General features: G+C 38.1%; 2 protein-coding genes across 3 annotated transcripts; one reads left to right on the forward strand and one right to left on the reverse strand.

Moving 5' to 3' along the window:
* The first annotated feature begins 396 nt into the window (after positions 1 to 396).
* On the forward strand, positions 397 to 20295 carry LOC132544176 (uncharacterized). The gene is made up of 6 exons (XM_060207748.1): positions 397 to 472; positions 12367 to 12694; positions 12940 to 13065; positions 13164 to 13220; positions 15836 to 16027; positions 17089 to 20295. The coding sequence occupies exons 2-6, from the start codon at positions 12391 to 12393 to the stop codon at positions 17745 to 17747; spliced, it is 1338 nt and encodes a 445-aa protein (XP_060063731.1). The 5' UTR covers positions 397 to 472; positions 12367 to 12390; the 3' UTR covers positions 17748 to 20295.
* On the reverse strand, positions 20115 to 22754 carry LOC132544187 (uncharacterized). 2 transcript variants are annotated; one of them, XR_009553989.1, is made up of 3 exons: positions 21802 to 22754; positions 20600 to 21626; positions 20115 to 20413 (listed from the first exon to the last, which is right to left on the reverse strand). XR_009553989.1 is itself a non-coding variant. In XM_060207757.1 (2 exons), the coding sequence occupies exons 1-2, from the start codon at positions 22103 to 22105 to the stop codon at positions 20956 to 20958; spliced, it is 975 nt and encodes a 324-aa protein (XP_060063740.1). In that variant the 5' UTR covers positions 22106 to 22754; the 3' UTR covers positions 20115 to 20955. The 2 variants fall into 2 exon arrangements, 1 of the variants encoding a protein (XP_060063740.1); XM_060207757.1 differs by having other exon boundaries at positions 20115 to 21626.
* Between the last annotated feature and the right edge of the window lie 21 nt (positions 22755 to 22775).

The following is a 22775-nucleotide window of genomic DNA, read 5'->3' on the forward strand; positions in this document are numbered from 1 at the left end:
CGATAGATATGATGACTCCTATGACCTTATACTTAACAAATTTTACAAAAGTTAAAGAATCCAGGGAACATGGGTGTGCTGCCGAACGGATTAAAGACACAGTGTTACTCTTCCTCTGTCGTACTATAAATACATGTCACTTCCTCAACAGGTAGACAAACATTGTTTTATATAAGATTGTCGTTCTCGTTTAAACAACTCGTCCTCAAAAACATATCGATGTTAGTGACACATTGGGTAAGAAACCGCAGTATAAAAAGAACCTATAATCTCGCTTGATAGTAAATAAAAATATTGATAAAACCATTTTATAAAGTATAATTTTCAGTCATCAAGTTTCCCCTCCGCTGGCCCCATTCAGACTTCCGTTATCCAATTCTAGGTTTTCCAGTTTTTCCAAATTCCACACAAAACATTTTCTTATATCTCACAGCACTTGAAAAATAACAAACGATCTATTCACGTGTTTAAGGTAAGTTCCATCTTTTATTACGATTTACATTTAGTGATATGTTGTAGATATTTTACAAAATAACACAATGTTGATGACCTAGATTAGCCACGAATGTCAATTCTGACGCTTGTCTAATTGGCTAATTGTCGTCCACATTTGTGAGGTGGTTACCACCGAAGGAAAGTCACGACAGTGTTATCATTTATAGTAGAAGAATCTCATTTTAGATACAATTAGCGTTTGATCATTTCTGTCCTAGAAATAAAACCATGTTTCAATTGTTTATCTACTTCCGTGATAAAATAATCCTTGTTTATATAGTTGTTCAACTATTTTAACATCTGCTTTACTCAGGATCCAAAACATTTACAAACAGAACCAGATACTTTGGATACAAAAGTAAGACTTATAAACTAGATTTAGGAATAGTAACCAAGAATTAGGTAAGATCGGGGTTTCGTTTTCGTGGAAGAGTAAATGGATCTATAAATAGATTACTGGTTATGTATTTTTAGTTTCATGGGAAAACCACACATGAAGTGATGATTAAATATGCGATAAAATCTGAATTTAAAAGACAAATGCTATTATCTTCAGAAAGACGAGTAGTGTAACAGGAGGTCAAGAACATATAAATTTTGATTGAGATATACAACAAATTGAAAAACAAACTATAATATAGTGAAACTACGTTTACTGAAAAAAATGAAACCTAGTTATTTTTCAAATATTGTTGTGCTTATACTAACTCAATTTGAAATCGATTTCCAGATTGTATTGAAGTAATAAAACAGAGTTTATGAATTTGCCATTGGAGTTTGCACCGCTCCCTTCTATTTAAAACTCAAAACTTCTTTTATCACAAATAACCGAAGGTGTTAGATTTATTTTAATTACCTTAATGGAACCGCGCTTCTTTGTCACGGGGAGGTCAAACTCTTCGTTTATATACAATTGAATCCTGTCTAACCGAAAATAGTCACCAAAAGTGTTCATACTATAGAAGAATTCTTTGAATGACCTACCTTAATTTCCCAATTGTGCACCCCTCGGCCTCCCACATGAACCCCTACCACCACCCTCCTCCCAACCCTACTCTTATGATACGTCAAAATTCCATCATCTCGAGTACGATTTTAAATATTTACCTCTATACTCCTATTGGGTCAGCCAATCTACCCTGAGGAGGGGTCTTACCTTTGGTATATACATGACAGAATTTTATTTAGCCAGTGATTAATCAGATCTAACAGTTCATCACTACAAAACAAAGAAGGATTTCAAAACATTTGCCTTTATTTTTCCTCGTGGCACCACCGTTAATATCCCACGGCATTAGACCCATCTTTCATACCAAATTGAGTTCCTTCTTTTCCAAGGATACACTACACCAAATAGGGACACATTTTCGTTATTCTGAGAGAAGAAATGTTAAGGTTTTAACTCTTATTTTTTTACTAGTTTCCCCCTGTCACCACACCCACGCCCTACTCTCAAAGATAACACTTTTTTACTTATTTTTCCCCCTGTCACCACCCCTACCCCCTACTCTCAAAGATAACACTTTTTTACTAGTTTTTCCCCCTGTCACCACCCCCACCCCCTACTCTCAAAGATAACACTTTTTTACTTAGTTTTTCCCCCTGTCACCACCCCCACCCCCTACTCTCAAAGATAACACTTTTTTACTAGTTTTTCCCCCTGTCACCACCCCCACCCCCTACTCTCAAATATAACACTTTTTTTTCTAGTTTTTCCCCCTGTCACCACCCCCACCCCCTACTCTCAAAGATAACACTTTTTTACTTAGTTTTTCCCCCTGTCACCACCCCCACCCCCTACTCTCAAAGATAACACTTTTTTACTAGTTTTTCCCCCTGTCACCACCCCCACCCCCTACTCTCAAAGATAACACTTTTTACTAGTTTTTCCCCCTGTCACCACCCCTACCCCCTACTCTCAAAGATAACACTTTTTTACTAGTTTTCCCCCTGTCACCACCCCCACCCCCTACTCTCAAAGATAACACTTTTTTACTAATTTTCCCCCTGTCACCACCCCCACCCCCTCCTCTCAAACATAACACTTTTTTACTAGTTTTTCCCCCTGTCACCACCCCCACCCCCTACTCTCAAACATAACACTTTTATACTAGTTTTCCCCCTGTCACCACCCCCAACCCCTACTCTCAAAGATAACACTTTTTTACTAGTTTTTTCCCCCTGTCACCACCCCCACCCCCTACTCTCAAAGATAACACTTTTTTACTAGTTTTTCCCCCTGTCACCACCCCTACCCCCTCCTCTCAAAGATAACACTTTTTTTACTAGTTTTTCCCCTGTCACCACCCCCAACTCTCAAAGATAACACTTTTTTTCTAGTTTTTCCCCCTGTCACCACCCCCACCCCCTACTCTCAATGATTACACTTTTTTTACTAGTTTTTCCCCCTGTCACCACCCCCACCCCCTACTTTCAAAGATAACACTTTTTTACTAATTTTCCCCCTGTCACCACCCCCACCCCCTACTCTCAAAGATAACACTTTTTTACTAGTTTTTCCCCCTGTCACCACCCCCTACTCTCCCCCTGTCACCACCCCCTACTCTCAAAGATAACACTTTTTTACTAGTTTTTCCCCCTGTCACCACCCCACCCCCTACTCTCAAAGATAACACTTTTTTACTAGTTTTTCCTCCTGTCACCACCCCCACGCCCTACTCTCAAAGATAACACTTTTTTACTTATTTTTCCCCCTGTCACCACCTCCACGCCCTACTCTCAAAGATAACACTTTTTTACTATTTTTCCCCCTGTCACCACCCCCACCCCCTACTCTCAAAGATAACACTTTTTTACTAGTTTTTCCCCCTGTCACCACCCCCACCCCCTACTCTCAAAGATAACACTTTTTTTACTAGTTTTTCCCCTGTCACCACCCCACCAACTACTCTCAAAGATAACACTTTTTTACCTGTTTTTCCCCTGTCACCACCCCCACCCCCTACTCTCAAAGATAACACTTTTTTACTTGTTTTTCCCCCTGTCACCACCCCCACCCCCTACTCTCAAACATAACACTTTTTTACTAGTTTTTCCCCTTGTCACTAGCCCAACCCAGTACTCTAAAAGATAACACTTTTTTACTAGTTTTTCCCCCTAACACCACCCCACCCCCTACTCTCAAAGATAACTCTTTTTTACTTATTTTTCCCCCTGTCACCACCCCACCCCCTACTCTCAAAGATAACACTTTTTTACTTAGTTTTCCCCTCTGTCACCACCCCACCCCCTACTCTCAAAGATAACACTTTTTTACTAGTTTTTCCCCCTAACACCACCCCACCCCCTACTCTCAAAGATAACTCTTTTTTACTTGTTTTTCCCCCTAACACCACCCCACCCCCTACTCTCAAAGATAACACTTTTTTACTTATTTTCCCCCTGTCACCACCCCCACCCCCTACTTTCAAAGATAACACTTTTTTACTTATTTTTCCCCCTGTCACCACCCCACCGCACTACTCTCAAAGATAACACTTTTTTACTAGTTTTTCCCCCTGTCACCACCCCCACCCCCTACTCTCAAAGATAACACTTTTATACTAGTTTTCCCCCTGTCACCACCCCCACCCCCTACTCTCAAAGATAACACTTTTTTACTAGTTTTTCCCCCTGTCACCACCCCCACCCCCTACTCTCAAAGATAACACTTTTTTACTAGTTTTTCCCCCTGTCACCACCCCCACCCCCTACTCTCAAAGATAACACTTTTTTACTAGTTTTTCCCCCTGTCACCACCCCCCCCACTACTCTCAAAGATAACACTTTTTTACTTTTTTTCCCCCTGTCACCACCCCCACCCCCTACTCTCAAAGATAACACTTTTTGACTAATTTTCCCCCTGTCACCACCCCCACCCCCCTCCTCTCATACATAACACTTTTTTACTAGTTTTTCCCCCTGTCACCACCCCCACCCCCTACTCTCAAAGATAACACTTTTTTACTAGTTTTTCCCCCTGTCACCACCCCACCCACTACTCTCAAAGATAACACTTTTTTACTTGTTTTTCCCCCTGTCACCACCCCCACCCCCTACTCTCAAAGATAACACTTTTTTACTAGTTTTCCCCCTGTCACCACCCCCACCCCCTACTCTCAAAGATAACACTTTTTTACTTATTTTCTCCCTGTCACCACCCCCCACCCACTACTCTCAAAGATAACACTTTTTTACTTATTTTTCCCCCTGTCACCACCCCCACCCCCTACTCTCAAAGATAACTTTTTTTTACTTGTTTTCCCCCTGTCACCACCCCCACCCCCTACTCTCAAAGATAACACTTTTTTACTAGTTTTTCCCCCTGTCACCACCCCCACCCCCTACTCTCAAAGATAACACTTTTTTACTTATTTTCCCCCTGTCACCACCCCCACCCCCTACTTTCAAAGATAACTCTTTTTTACTTATTTTCCCCCTGTCACCACCCCACCCCCTACTCTCAAAGATAACACTTTTTTTACTAGTTTTTCCCCCTGTCACCACCCCCACCCCCTACTCTCAAAGATAACACTTTTTTACTAGTTTTTCCCCCTGTCACCACCCCCACCCCCTACTCTCAAAGATAACACTTTTTTACTATTTTTTCCCCCTGTCACCACCCCACCCCCTACTCTCAAAGATAACACTTTTTTACTAGTTTTTCCCCCTGTCACCACCCCCACGCCCTACTCTCAAAGATAACACTTTTTTACTTGTTTTTCCCCCTGTCACCACCCCACCCCCTACTCTCAAAGATAACACTTTTTTACTAGTTTTTCCCCCTGTCACCACCCCACCCCCTACTCTCAAAGATAACACTTTTTTACTTATTTTTCCCCCTGTCACCACCCCCACCCCCTACTCTCAAAGATAACACTTTTTTACTAGTTTTTCCCCCTGTCACCACCCCCACCCCCTACTCTCAAAGATAACTCTTTTTTACTTATTTTTCTCCCTGTCACCACCCCACCCCCTACTCTCAAAGATAACACTTTTTTACTAGTTTTTCCCCCTGTCACCACCCCCACCCCCTACTCTCAAAGATAACACTTTTTTACTAGTTTTTCCTCCTGTCACCACCCCCACCCCTACTCTCAAAGATAACACCTTTTTACTTTTTTTCCCCCTGTCACCACCCCCACCCCCTATTTAAAGATAACTTTTTTTTACTTGTTTTTCCCCCTGTCACCACCCCCACCCCCTACTCTCAAAGATAACACTTTTTTACTTATTTTTCCCCCTGTCACCACCTCCACGCCCTACTCTCAAAGATAACACTTTTTTACCTGTTTTTCCCCTGTCACCACCCCCACCCCCTACTCTCAAAGATAACACTTTTTTACTTATTTTTCCCCCTGTCACCACCCCCACCCCCTACTCTCAAAGATAACACTTTTTTACTAGTTTTCCCCCTGTCACCACCCCCACCCCCTACTCTCAAAGATAACACTTTTTTACTTGTTTTTCCCCCTGTCACCACCCCCACGCCCTACTCTCAAAGATAACACTTTTTTACTTGTTTTTCCCCCTGTCACCACCCCCACGCCCTACTCTCAAAGATAACACTTTTTTACTTGTTTTTCCCCCTGTCACCACCTCCACGCCCTACTCTCAAAGATAACACTTTTTTACTAGTTTTCCCCCTGTCACCACCCCCACCCCTACTCTCAAAGATAACACTTTTTTACTAATTTTCCCCCTGTCACCACCCCCGCCCCCTACTCTCAAAGATAACACTTTTTTACTTTTTTTCCCCCTGTCACCACCCCCACCCCCTACTCTCAAAGATAACACTTTTTTACTTTTTTCCCCCTGTCACCACCCCCACCCCCTACTCTCAAAGATAACACTTTTTTACTTGTTTTTCCCCCTGTCACCAACACTTTTTTACTAGTTTTTCCCCCTGTCACCACCCCTACCCCCTCCTCTCAAAGATAACACTTTTTTTACTAGTTTTTCCCCTGTCACCACCCCACCCACTACTCTCAAAGATAACACTTTTTTACCTGTTTTTCACCACCCCCACCCCCTACTCTCAAAGATAACACTTTTTTACTAATTTTTCCCCCTGTCACCACCCCCACCCCCTACTCTCAAAGATAACACTTTTTTACTTGTTTTTCCCCCTGTCACCACCCCCACCCCCTACTCTCAAAGATAAACACTAGTTTTTTTCACCACCCCACCCCCTACTCTACTTTTAGCTTTTTCCCCCTGTCACCACCCCACCCCCTACTCTCAAAGATAACATGTTTTTTTTAGGCTATGGAATCGCTATCAACAGACAAATTCCGTCAACGCCCCAGATCTGGTCACCACGCTGTACGACAGCCCGACAGGACAGATTCATTTGCATCACGGCACGACTCAGCGGTTTTTGAGTGCTCCTGTCTTGAATCTTCAGTTTCAGCGTGCTACAAACTAAGGATTTCATCCCAGACAATCAGAAACAGACTCCATTCTAATTTACGAGCTAGAAGTTTTTCCGACCAATTTTATCCAGAGGTCATCGACAATCCAGACATCAATGGGCCACTCATCATTTGAATTGGCAATTACGTCATTGGAGAAATGTTATGTTCACAGATGAGTCTAGGTTTTGTGTTGACTTCCATGACGGTAGGAGGAGGGTATGGAGAACCCAAGGAGAGCGCTATGCAGACTGCTGTGTTGTCCAGCATGATCGCTTTGGTGGTGGGTCAGTGATGGTTTGGGCAGGGATCAGTGTTGACTTCCATACAGACCTCTACATCATAGACAATGGATCTTTAACAGCTGTTCGATACAGGGACGAGATTCTACACCCTATAGTAAGGCCCATTGCAGGAGTTGTTGGCCATGATTTTATTCTGATGGATGATAATGCTCGTCCTCACCGTGCTCGTGTGGTCACCGACTATCTTCAACGTGAAGCAATCGTTCGCATGGACTGGCCAAGTCGTTCTCCTGATCTGAACCCTAGAGCATGCTTAACACTTTTTTCCGCCACAGAACCGCCAACAGCTTATGATTGCTCTGCAAGACGAATGGCAGCGCATCCCACAGATCAGCCACCGACGACTAATAAGGAGCATGTGCAGACGTTGCAGGGCAGTTATTGATGTCAACGGAGGTCACTTGTTTTTACTGCCTATTAAACTGCCAATTGCAGTTTGATGAGTTTTCCTTGCCTACATGATTAACTTGCTCTACTTCCTCTTACACTTTGATTTCAAGGGTGCTGTTACTCAGGGTTATCTGCTCTTGGTAGCAATTACCACAAATGAATTTGTTTTGTGTAATTAAAGACTAAAATGAATGTTCTGTCATTAAAATTTAAAATATAATCATATTATTATTTGTATGTAAAACTGCACTGTTTCAAGTTTATGATCCTTAACTTATTTTGTTCAGTATATTAAGAACTGTCGCATTGCATACTGGGAAATCAATTACAAGTACATAATCAGATATTGAAAATGTTTATAAAAAATCGACAGTAAGGTCATTTTATGTTGAGAAATGAATCTGTCATAATACTCAATATACATTGTGGCAGTCATTGGGTTGAAAGCTGTTGAGAGTACTGGCCGTAATTTACTGTTGAACCGAAACAGTATGATGAACTCTGTGAATGTACAAAAATAAAACAATATAACTACACTGTACATAAACTTCACACAAATATGATTAAAAGATATTAGTATGAAACATCACTATCATTTAGATAAAATATAATACAGTTGATCACTAACGAGTAACTTGATAAGATATAAAAATATCAATATGAACTATTTCCAGGTAAGTACGGACATACAGTATATAGAATAGATAATAGATACAGTACGTGTGTACTGTCACAGAATAACAGACAGCTAACTGGGTCCAAGTTTATTATTGATCCGGTAAAAACTGCAATGTAAAAAAGTAACAATCCTGAATACCTAAACCATACACAAATTAACTGTGACGTAAGACAAAATTTAACGGACCAATGACCGTACGACACTGTATGAAAAGACAATAACGACACTAACCACATAAGTATGCACGTGACTAATGAACAAAATACAGTATAGACGTAAACTAATAACAAGATTTAACAATTAGAGACAATACAATTCACATTATATTAAAAGATGATCTTGTCACAATTTTAATGAATATCTTAAAATGAATAAGTCATTTTATTTACATAGAAATGTATCCATGAGATAAGCGTATTGAGAGTGTTAACACTTGGTACCCTTGACGTGAAATTTACGTGCACATTATGACATATATTAGAAAAAAAACTCAAGAAAATACAAAAATGTCAGCATAATTATAACCCAAGTTCATACTACAAAAATTTTAAAAGTGTACATGGAGAATAAGGCCAGATGTTCCGGAAAAGTAAGCGTCTTCTGCTTTTTCGACAAAATCGCCATGTAAACCGGGGTCAATCCCAATGTGACGTTCTCAAAAAAGAAGAGGGCACACAACAACGGAACCAACATGCAAATTAACGACCATCGAACGCGTCCAGCTTTATCTCACAGGAAAATTAAATATGTCTCAATGAGATCACTATGGTAACCATAAATCTTCCCCATAATTTTCATCAAATTGCTACCCTGTGTTACGAGTTTGTCCGTAAGCTGACATCTTGCACGAAATCCGTGATAATCGAGGAACAGGCCCTTAAATAGTGAATCAACCGTGACTAGTTAATAGTTAATAGAGCATGAATAATGAAGATTTTCGAGTCAGAATATTTAATTTTATAGAGCCTCTACATGGTTGAAATGAAATATTCGATATAAGAAGTTATAAACATCCCCTCCCGGGTATCGTTTTGAGTGACAAAGCTACCCCGTCGTTGGCCCCAGTCGTTGAATAGGTGGTTGTTAACTGAAGTAGGTCAGGAATATTTACTCAAAAGTTTGGGCTTATATTACACAGCACTTAATCCCTGTCAGGACGATAAATGATATAAAAAAAAGTATCAAACGTTCTGTTGACGTTTTTAAGGTATGTTTTATATTTTATCACATTTAAAGTTTCAATCGGATCATTTATTGAGGTATGGCGTCTTTTGAAATACGATTTACGTTTAAACGTTTCTGTCTCTTTCGGAAGTAGATGTTTGTTGTGTGTGTAAATGTGTACATATACATGCAAGGCCTGAAGGTACACATACATAATCATATACAATATACATGTGGCAGAATGGAGGGTGGATATGATAACATACACAATTAAATTGACAATTTAATGTTAACAATATCATCTACTGGAAACATTCACCATTTTGATCATCTAATACATCTACTATTTATGTATTTGTAACATTGTAACATGGCTGACTTCAGAAATCTACATATATTGAATTGTTGTTTATAGTTTTCCTCTGTTAGTAACTTAATAAGTTTGTACACTGATGGGTGATTATAAAAATGTCTTTTTTCATATTTTTTCCCTAGGTTAGAATATAAAGGACAGATTAACATGTAATGGTACTTATCTTCAATTTCTTGTAACTGACAATAAATACATAATCTTTGACTTCGCTCAATATTAGCATGACTGTTAACTACTTTCGTATTCATTAATTTAACCCTGGTAAAATACTTGCCGCAATATACCACTCGGCTAGTGAGAACTTCTCTTGATCTCGATTGGTTGAGCGTCAGATTATTAAGTCCCGGGTTCGATTCCTAGTGGAGGCATCGAAATAAATAATGACCACTGTTACATAGGTGCCCATGTAGGGACCCGGAAATATTACTTAACCATGCCCCACCAGCATCGCTGTAACCCCTGGAAACTCGAGGACGAGTTATTTTCTTGGAGTTGGAGTATGTAACCCTGGTAAAATACTAGCCGCAATATACCACTCGGCTAGAGAGAACCTCTCTTCATCTTGATTGGTTGAGCGTCAGACTACCAGGGTACCCGGGTTCGATTCCTAGATGAGGCGTTGAAATAAATTATGACCTCTGTTACAATTATATAGCCTAGTGTGTCGTGGTTCATGACTGAAACTATTGTGTGACTATATGGGGCACATTTATTTCTTAGACACACGAGAAGAAACCTATAATAAAAGATAAAACTTCCAATCTTTCACACATATAATAGTGATATGTAATTACATATAAACAGATTTATATGATAAATAATTCGAAACCTACATACCGTATTTATTCCAATAAACGCCCCGTGAAAAAGCTGAAAAGTGTCATATCGGCGGGTGTGCTCGTGGGACAAACAGTCCAATTTTGTGACGTCTAATGAGGAAAAATGATGTTATATATTAAGACGATCTTGCCATAACGACAAGGATTAAAGCAAAATTGATGTTCTGTTTGTAAGTTTTGTTTGTTTATAAGTGCTGTTAGTTAATAATTCAAACCAAGCCCCCAGACTACGTATCTCTGCTTACGGTTAATATGGTTGTTTTCTAGGAATATTCACAGCAGCCGATAAGAATCACGTCAGCCCGATCTTCTTCAACAGCACAGGTCGGGATGTCCATGAGCAAATTCCGTAAAATCTATTGTTCAAAATTTATCAATAGTTCAACCACACTGTGCTTCTTTTTTTGAAATATATAGAAATCGTATTGTTATTAAAAAATAAACTTATTGTGAATGCTTTTAAAATAGCGATTTAAAAGATCGCGGCATTATTTACGCAGAAAATTGTCGCTAGAGGGCTCTAATTCTTTTCGATATTTTAGCCAATGAGAAGGCCAGGATCGGTAAATTTTGTCTGAAAGGCCGTCGCAATAGGATGTGCATACTGAGTACGTTTAGCCTAATACTCTTCATGGATGGAAAGGCATTCAAATGCTTTACCAGAATTGTAAATTTTATGACCCCAGTGGCACTCATTTCTCTGTGGATGGGGAAGAAATTTACTGTAGTTTATATAGGGAAAAACATTTACAAACATAGTTTGTTTATTTTCTATTGGAATGAATTCAAACTTGGTTAGAATTATTAGTATAAGATGACAGTTTGATAAGATGTCAATATAGGCTGACCTCGAGGGGCTGCTAATGGGTGGGGTCAAAATGATGGAAATTTCAAAATTCTTATTCTCAATACCCAGATAAAGTAGAACCACATACTCTTCATAGATGGAATATCTTATAATGTTGTATCAAAATGGTAAATTTCATGGCCCCAGGGTCTCCTTGGGGAGGGGATAAAATTTACTTTAGTTTATATAGGAAAATTACATATTTGAACATAATTTGTTTATTTTGTGTTGGAAATAGTTCAAACTTGGTTAAAATTTTTAGTATAAGATGGATGAAATGCACATATTGACCTCAGCTGACCCCCAGGTGCTGTTGAGCAGGGTCAAAAATGGGTCAAATTGACTGAAATTTCAAAAATCTTCTTCTCAGTATCCAGAAGAAGTAGAAACAAATATTCTTCTTGCATAATGAGATATTTTACCATTATATAGTACTTACCTGGTAATTTATCACACAGTTGTATCATTTTAATGTTTGGGGAATCAATTCCATGCATGGTGTAGCTTTTATGAAAATCTGATTACGTCATCTTCAAGGGCATTTCATAAGGCATTCATATCATTTATGATATTATCTGATTTCACATTTGGTGATGTTTTTGTCCTAAAACTTTCCATGTTAGCAAGTTTGTGAGTGGCTAAAACAAAATATTTGAGTTGGGTTTCATAATTTCTGCATGAAATCTACAGGATAGTCCTTTATACATAAATCTTCTGTAATGAAGAAATTGTTTTCTCATGAAATATCATCATAACAGGAATGGATGTTAATTGTTTGTGTCAAAGTAATAACTGCATTAAATATTAAAAGGGAAAAAAAATTACATACTAATGCATTTTTTTATTATTTTTTTATAACAGATAACAGCCGTCATCGCTGACAAAATGGAATTTCCCGAACAAGTCCTTAACTATCATACAGATATGATTTATCACCTTGGACAACTATTTGCAATACCATCCCCTGAATGGAATGATATTTGCAGAAGTTCCGTATCAAATAATTACATCTCGACAAATAAAATGGGCAGAGTGACAAGCATGTCTGACCTCTGCTCGTCTCTCATGGATGATGTGATAATCGAGTATGGCAAATACGACAGATTAAAATCAATGCTTGGTAGACATAAGGACAAGGCTAATGAAATAATTGATAAATACACGGAGTTGATCCGCAAGGAAATGACAGGTAATACTCCAAGTTATAAAATAATCCTCATTATTATCAATTGTACGAGGGCTATAAATCAAATTGTTAAGAACTTATACTTATTTTTTACACAAGTTGAAATTATGGTTTGTATAAGTTATAAGGAAAGATTAGATACAAATTTAAAGTTTTAACATCTTTATTCTGTGATATATCAATAAGGTTACATTTTGAAATACAAGAATTAATTGGTTACCTATTCAATGCCTTGTTTTGTTATTAAGGAGGTAAAGAAACCAATGACCAACAGATGAAATACAACTTCAGAAGTGCAAGTGTTGGCAACAGACAACCAGGACAGAATTCTGATATTGAAAGTAGAAATGGCACTGGCAACAACAGCAATACCAGTATGTACTTTTTCCATTTTTCAACATTATATAAACATTGATAGACTAGACAAACACTAATAACTAATAGAAGTGACTGCATCTATCATCTACTGCAGGGAGACGAAAATCCTCTGACAAGTCGGATCTAAGACCTAGTGAGAAAAGAATGAAAGGTGAATCTCTGTCACTCTCTACATCAAAATTTTATTTTTTCCTTCAGTTTCCTTCAAATGATGGTGTCTTTTTTTCTTAGTGCAGAAGTTATATTTCTCAGCTTATATGAGAGAGGCATAATGTATTATCAACTTGAAAAGAGACAGTGCAATAGATTGCATTATATCAAAATTACTGAAAGTAAACAAAGCTGGTAAGTATGCAGCAGTGTCTGTAATTGCTTACCAAGTACTTGACCTTTTTGTCAGATTTTCAATTGATTTTTGTTTATCTCTCTACCAAACCATCCATATAACTATATTGGCCTAATCACTCCATTTTTAGCTCACCTGGCCCAAGTGAACTTATGCCATAGCTCGGCGTCTGCCGTCCGTCCGTCCTGCATCCATTAACTTTTCATTTAAGCAACTTCTTCTGAAAGATTCCTTTGATGAAGCCCAACAAAGTTTGCAAAACGAAATGACCTTGACCCATATTCAAGGTCACAAAGGTCAAATGTGATAAAACCTTTTAACGACTTTTTCCAAAATATCGGAAGGCCAAGAATCATTATATTAGGCTTCAATATTCTTCTTATGGTGTCCTACAAAGTTTGCTAGTCTTTAAGGTCACTGGGGTCAAATGTGTTAAAACCTTCAAACAATTTCTTCGGAAATATCGAAAATCCTAGAATCATTATATTTGGCCAGTATGTTCCTTTTATGAAGTCCAAGAAAGTTTGAAAAAAGAAATGACCTTGACCCATAGTCAAGGCCACAGGGGTCAAATGTGTGAAACCTTTAAATGACATTTTCTGATTATCCAAAACATCGAGGATAGTGATATTATTCTAAAATAGGTTCTCAATGATGCTCGGTAATATTTGAGACAAGAAATGACCTTGACCCATATTCAAGGTCACAACAGTCAAATGCATTAAACCTTTGAACAATTTTTGCTTAACCAAAAGGCCTAAAATCATGATATTTGGCCAAAAGGTTCCATTTATGGTGCCCACATAGTGTGTGAAAAAATAGCTTGACCCTAGAAATATTTAAGATAACTGGGTTTAAATTTGGTTAAAATCATTAACAACTACTGATTGACCAAATTCTATCATATTTGGCCAGTAAATGTTTCACAAAGGCTTATATACAAATATGTAGAACCTTCCAATGATTTATTAGAGGAATATATTTGGTTGGGAATTTTCTTGGCATAATTTGGAATAAATTATAAAGACCTTTCACGGGGATGTCACACTGTTCCAAAAAATAGATTAGGCCAAGCCCCCAGGAGGTCTGAAAGGCTTGAGCGAAGTAATGTGAAAAACTACATGTTAGCCAATTACTTATGTTCTATTCACAGCATTAAAATACAGAAAACATGATTAGAATGAGAATTGCAAGATCTTCCTTTTGATTAAAGATTCTTCATAATTATAGCATAAATAAATGAGAAATTCTAAGTTGATCTCGTTTGCTATGCAGTGTTTCTAGGCCTACAGTAAACTGTTATCAGTATATCTCCAGTAACTGACCATTATGACATCAATAAAGATTTTCACGAAATGTTTTATTAATGGTTTTGAGTTCGGATTATGGTTATAATTACATGTACCTTAATTTTTTACTGTTTCATATTTAATTGTTGCTATATATTGATGACTTGTGCAAGTCTCAAATATGTTGTATCTGTGTTTGTAAACAATGATCTAAAGGGTAAGTAAGCTTCTGCTGTCCTCGGTCATCCTTCCAGCTATAACTAAGAGTTTTTCTGCTATATTGTTTAACCATCTTCTTTCCTTGATTTAAAAGAAAGCTGTCAATTATATTTAACTGGAAACATCATAAGAAAGTCTCAGTTCAACATTGCACAGATGAGGGGGCTGACTACTAAAGGACAGAACCCATATGGAGTAATTTGTCATATTGCTTTAAGTATCTACTGTGGAACATCTGCACAGATGTAGTACTGTTGGTCATAAAGATCCAGGTGAGCAATACAGGCCCTCTGGGCCTCATGTTACTTAATTTAAAGCCATCAACAACGTTTAAATGTTTTAAAATTCTGAAGTCATGGAAATGGCCTGAGATTATTGATTTGAGACAGGTAGATTTCACTTCTTTTGTATTTTTTCAAGAGTCTCCATGTAAATATTTCTTTTTTCATATTTTGCCCTAGCCTTTTGGAATCATGCTTATGTTGCTTTGTTGGTGTTTTCTTGATGTTCTTTCCTGTCATTCCTACGTAATCATGAAATTGGCCTTTTTAGAATCTGTTAAATTTCCTCTTTTGGGTCCAGCCCCTGTGGCTGCAAGGGACCAGACCATTTATACAAAACTGTTTCTCCTTCTCTGAGGACACTTCTGAACGAATTTGGTCAAAACCCATACATTTATGACTAGTAGCAATTCATCGAAAAATAGTCGACTGATGGACAGCGGACGAGGCACCTCTGGGCCAGGTGAGCTTACTCAACACAATGCATGACTGCATTATCTGAAATGGCCTTTGAATAGTCATGTCAAAATACAAGCAACAATATTTGTATGATTATAGATAACTGAATTGTAATTGTATACAGCCAGATATTTGTATGACAAAATGACTTTTTGCCATATTCACTCATGAGTTGAAGGAGAAGGGTCACATCAGTTCAGAAAGAACATGGACAATACCCATGATGCAAGGATCCTTGATGTGTGGATGCGTGCACGGAATGCTGTTGGCCACATAAAAGGACCAAGGAAATCGGGAGGAACGGGGTTTAGAGTGGGCAAGAACTACATCATGACTGCGTACCATGTTGCAGAAGATCTCACAAGTATGATTAAATCTATAATATTGTCATCTTATATTGATTAAGGATTAACAGAGAGTAATTGCTATTCAGAGGGTTACTGGGCGGTATTACATTAATTAACCAATAAAACCGAACAAAATGAAATGAAACACACAGATCAAAGTCACATACTTGAGTCATAAAGGGAGAAACTCAATTTCAGTGATATAAATCTGAAAAAATCTGATTTTTTTACTTCCAGACTGGATCAGTGTAAAATGTCCAAAAACTATTGGAAAAATTATGTGCAAAGAAAGATATATTTTTTTTTTTGAATGTTTTGTTGTTTTGTAAACTTTACCAATGACAGTAATACGACAGAAGAAAGTAAGGTTATGTAGCCCAGTTGTTGTGATTGATGTTCAAACAATTTGTAATCTTCACATCATAATTTTTCTTATTCAATCAGACTTTACTTGGAAGACTGCTAAAGATAATTAATTTTCATGGGGTATTTATTTTAGCTGGTTACCTTAATCCCCTTAATCTATGAATTCATCTGTCTAAGGACTGATCAGACTAGTATAAGCTGCTTTCTTGAGTTATATTCAGCCATGAAATCAAGTGTTCATGAAAGGTTTTTTTTCACAACCATGAAAATAAAACCCAACAAAAATATGATTCTACAGTAAAACTTATTAAATGTTGCAATTTCTTTCCATCGTATTTAATTTTCCTCAATTCTTACATCACATCAAGTTTGCTATATTTACTGTGAAACAGATATCGTAATTTACTAAAAGCATTTTTCACCTACAATCTCATTACAACCGCATTTTTTTCAAAATTTGTTTCGATAATTAAAACTGTCCAATATAATTAGCGTGTAAATGAAAGCTGGTTTACATTAGAACAATAGTTCTGTTTTTCTGGAGATAACGCTTTATATATGATTATTTGTTGTTTTGTTGTTTCTGAAAGTATTTATAGATACATGTACATAAAGCATGCTGTTTAATTCCCTGTTTGGCTCCACTGTAATCAACTCTAAATCTGAATTAAAAGGTGTATGTTTTTTAATGTGATGACCTTTTTCTTTACAGAAAGATATAAAAGTGATGACGAAGACTGGTCAAAGCTTGATTCCAGAGAGGTTTCGATTGAGTTCCAGTTTCCTGAAGATAATGTTAAAAAATTTCATTTTGAACCTGACTTAATATATGGCTTGAAAGAACAAGATATTGCGATTTTACAACTGAAAGACAACTCTGAACCATTTCCTGATCCAATAAGAAGGTTTGGGAAAATTGACTACCATGAATCATTTGCTCTGTTGGGTTTCCCATGCAAACCAAATAACGAAATCATGCAATTTGATTCAGATATCAAGCTTTTCAATCTGGATAGTGATGCTAAGGAAGATCGTGTTCGACGTGAAAAAATGCTAAAAGATGACATAGTACAAGATGGATATGAAGGGATTGATAATAAAGAGAAAGTTCTGTTCGACTGCTGGGTACAGCATGGGGCCTCTGGATCCCCAGGAATTGTTATGAGTGAAGACGTAGAACCAGTCTGCACATTGATGTTGATACGTGGGTATCCTACATATGCTTTCAGTGGGAACATCTCAGTTCCATATGAAGAAATGATTGAGCAAGGTGTCAAAATGGAGGCGATTGCCAATCTACTTGGTCGTGGTGGGAAACGTTACAAGGAACTCAGAAATGAGATATTTGGTGATTCCTTCATGGTTAACTGAAACAAGGCAGCTCTCATGTGTTTCTTTATACAATTTGTGGCCAAGCTTTCATGAATGCTGCGGCACATATATACTGTATATAGAACTACTGTAAAGCAACAGGAGTCCAATTGTTATGCAAAACATTGGATTGAAAAGTAATCATGTGCCAGTTGTTAAGAATCATTCCTACAGAGACCTACTTATTTTGATGGAATCAGTGGTTTTTTTTTATATTTCTAAATCTTTTACACTTTTAGTGAGTGTTTAAACAACGTTTGTACTGTAAACAACCTTAATGTATCTTTATGTAAAGCAGCTTTGTTTTGCTGTTAAAAAAACTTTAAACTTTCAATTATCATATGGAATATCAAGTTTCAGTTCATTCTACTGTCATTTGATATGTCATGACATGACTGTTGCTACTGACAACCTGAACACTCAACAACAGGGTGTTGATCTCAACAAAAGGGTGTTGATCTCAACAACAGGGTGTTGATTGATGACACAACATAATGTCATGTTAAAGTGCTGTTGTATGTTTGCTATGTCATGTTAAAGTGCTGTTGTATGTTTGCTATGTCATGTTAAAGTGCTGTTGTATGTTTGCTATGTCATGTTAAAGTGCTGTTGTATGTTTGCTATGTCATGTTAAATTGCTGTTGTATGTTTGCCATGTCATGTTAAAGTGCTGTTGTATATTTGCCATGTCATGTTAAAGTGCTGTTGTATGTTTGCTATGTCATGTTAAAGTGCTGTTGTATGTTTGCTATGTCATGTTAAAGTGCTGTTGTATGTTTGCTATGTCATGTTAAAGTGCTGTTGTATGTTTGCTATGTCATGTTAAAGTGCTGTTGTTTGTTTGCTAAAACTTCTTTGTGTAATGTACCACCAGTCAACTTTTTTATATTGCTGGGGTGTTTTATACTTTTTACACTTGAATTATGAGGAGGCTGGAAGTTTGTAATTTTGATGAATATATATATATTTCAAATACATACTTTTGATAACCTTTTTTAAGTTCATCACAAAGAACAGTTTTATTGCTTAAAGGTAAAATTGTGGAGTAGAAAACCAAATGGAGACAATCATTTTTGCAGCATTTTCAATTAAACATGATGGTCAATATAATTTTATCAGAAATGATTTCTGACTGGCAAAGCCAATGAAAATCACTCTAATGTATCTGTACACAAAATATTCATAGTGGAATGGACTAGATAATAGGCAGTTGATGTGATAAATGTATACCTCCACAACAGGACCATATGATAATAACTATGATGTCAACAGGACCATATGATAATAAATATAACGTTAACAGGACCATATGACAATAACTATGACATCAACAGGACCATATGATAATAAATATAACGTTAACAGGACCATATGACAATAACTATGACGTCAACAGGACCATATGACAATAACTATGACGTCAACAGGACCATATGACAATAACTATGACGTCAACAGGACCATATGACAATAACTATGACATCAACAGGACCATATGACAATAACTATGATGTCAACAGGACCATATGATAATAACTATGACATCAAGAGGACCATATGACAATAACTATGACGTCAACAAGACCATATGACTGTAACTATGATGTCAACACGACCATATGATAATAACTATGACGTCAACAGGACCATATAACAATAACTATGACGTCAACAGGACCATATGACAATAACTATGACATCAAGAGGACCATATGACAATAACTATGACGTCAACAGGACCATATGACAATAACTATGACATCAAGAGGACCATATGACAATAACTATGACGTCAACAAGACCATATGACTATAACTATGATGTCAACACGACCATATGATAATAACTATGACGTCAACAGGACCATATAACAATAACTATGACGTCAACAGGACCATATACAGAATAGCTAGAAATGTTTTTGAAATCAAACAAATTATATTTCCACAAATGGAAAGTTTCAAATCTGGATGTAAAGGGCTATTTAATACTCATACACCTTATTTCATGAACAATATTACTACTATGATATCAATGTACTAAAAAACACCTAAAATGCCATCTCTATTAAAATAACTGGCTATACCGTACCCAGAGCAATATCAACACTTGTTTCATCAAACAGGATTATCTGCTCTAGTTTTCTACCCGAACTTAAGAGTGGCTTCGCACAAAAATGAAAAAAAAAAGTTTACCGAGCGTAGTCAATCAGAGAAACTTTATACAAATGTAGGTTATCAAGTATAGAAGTGATATCAACATTGAGGTTATTCACTTCTGTATTACAACATATTTATCTCAACATAATTGATCAAAATGATTGAATACAATTGTGAGTACTCATGATTAGAATTTTCATACCTTTATTACACATAAGTGCACATGGTTTACAAAGAAATTCAGGAAATTTAAGATTTTGTTAATGTTAGCAATTTTTAAACAAAAGTTTGCAAAGAGCAATAAGTTTGAAATCCAACATTTTTTTTCAAATCAGCAATGTACAGTACCTTATATATCAAATAAAGCAATAAAATTTAATTTTCTAACATTAAGTATTATGTTCTCCATTCTTATACTCCTCCATTACTCTACAAGTATCTCTGGTCTGTCTCATTTCCTGCATGAAAATCTGCTTAGTCAAGCTGTGGGATACAATGATTTGACACCTGTATACAGGTGACATGCGTCGTCCCACACACGGTCTCTGACTGATGTCTGAACAAGCTGTGGGATACAATGTCTTTCTCCAGATTTGACACCTGTATACAGGTGACATGCGTCATCCCACACACGGTCTCTCATTGATGTCTGAACAAGCTGTGGGATACAATGTCTTTCTCCAGATTTGACACCTGTATACAGGTGACATATGTCCATCCCACACACGGTCTCTCATTGATGTCTGAACAAGCTGTGGGATACAATGTCTTTCTCCAGATTTGACACCTGTATACAGGTGACATGCGTCGTCTCACACACGGTCTCTGACTGATGTCTGAACAAGCTGTGGGATACAATGTCTTTCTCCAGATTTGACACCTGTATATAGGTGACATGCATTGTCCCACACACGGTCTCTCACAGATGTCTGAACAAGCTGTGGGATACAATGTCTTATTCCAGATTTGACACCTGTATACAGGTGACATATGTCCGTCCCACACACGGTCTCTCACAGATGTCTGAACAAGCTGTGGGATACAATGTCTTATTCCAGATTTGACACCTGTATACAGGTGACATATGTCCGTCCCACACACGGTCTCTGACTGATGTCTGAACAAGCTGTGGGATACAATGTCTTTCTCCAGATTTGACACCTGTATACAGGTGACATGCATCGTCCCACACACGGTCTCTGACTGATGTCTGAACAAGCTGTGGGATACAATGTCTTTCTCCAGATTTGACACCTGTATACAGGTGACATGCGTCGTCCCACACACGGTCTCTGACTGATGTCTGAACAAGCTGTGGGATACAATGTCTTTCTCCAGATTTGACACCTGTATACAGGTGACATGCGTCGTCCCACACACGGTCTCTCACAGATGTCTGAACAAGTTGTGGGATACAATGTCTTATTGCAGATTTGACACCTGTATACAGGTGACATATGTCCGTCCCACACACGGTCTCTGACTGATGTCTGAACAAGCTGTGGGATACAATGTCTTTCTCCAGATTTGACACCTGTATACAGGTGACATGCATCGTCCCACACACGGTCTCTGACTGATGTCTGAACAAGCTGTGGGATACAATGTCTTTCTCCAGATTTGACACCTGTATACAGGTGACATGCGTCGTCCCACACACGGTCTCTGACTGATGTCTGAACAAGCTGTGGGATACAATGTCTTTCTCCAGATTTGACACCTGTATATAGGTGACATGCATCGTCCCACACACGGTCTCTCATTGATGTCTGAACAAGCTGTGGGATACAATGTCTTTCTCCAGATTTGACACCTGTATATAGGTGACATGCATCGTCCCACACACGGTCTCTCACAGATGTCTGAACAAGCTGTGGGATACAATGATTTGACACCTGTATACAGGTGACATGCGTCGTCCCACACACGGTCTCTGACTGATGTCTGAACAAGTTGTGGGATACAATGTCTTTCTCCAGATTTGACACCTGTATACAGGTGACATGCATTGTCCCACACACGGTCTCTGACTGATGTCTGAACAAGTTGTGGGATACAATGTCTTTCTCCAGATTTGACACCTGTATACAGGTGACATGCGTCGTCCCACACACGGTCTCTCATTGATGTCTGAACAAGCTGCGGGTTACAATGTCTTATTCCAGATTTGACACCTGTATACAGGTGACATATGTCCATCCCACACACGGTCTCTCACAGATGTCTGAACAAGCTGTGGGATACAATGTCTTTCTCCAGATTTGACACCTGTTTACAGGTGACATGCGTCGTCCCACACGCCGTCTCTTACTGATGTCTGAACAAGCTGTGGGATACAATGTCTTTCTCCAGATTTGACCCCTGTATACAGGTGACATGCGTCGTCCCACACACGGTCTCTCATTGATGTCTGAACAAGCTGTGGGATACAATGTCTTTCTCCAGATTTGACACCTGTATACAGGTGACATGCGTCGTCCCACACGCCGTCTCTTACTGATGTCTGAACAAGCAGTGGGATACAATGTCTTTCTCCAGATTTGACACCTGTATACAGGTGACATGCGTCATCCCACACGCCGTCTCTTACTGATGTCTGAACAAGTTGTGGGATACAATGTCTTTCTCCAGATTTGACACCTGTATACAGGTGACATGCGTCCCACACACGGTCTCTCACAGATGTCTGAACAAGCTGTGGGATGCAATGTCTTTCTCCAGATTTGACACCTGTATACAGGTGACATATGTCCATCCCACACACGGTCTCTGACTGATGTCTGAACAAGTTGTGGGATACAATGCCTTATTCCAGATTTGACACCTGAATACAGGTGACATATGTCGTCCCACACACACGATGTCTCTG

This window comes from Ylistrum balloti, unplaced genomic scaffold (genome assembly GCF_031769215.1).
Source record: "Ylistrum balloti isolate Yb309-2 unplaced genomic scaffold, AGI_CSIRO_Ybal_v1 Utg369588, whole genome shotgun sequence".
Taxonomy (NCBI): domain Eukaryota; kingdom Metazoa; phylum Mollusca; class Bivalvia; order Pectinida; family Pectinidae; genus Ylistrum; species Ylistrum balloti.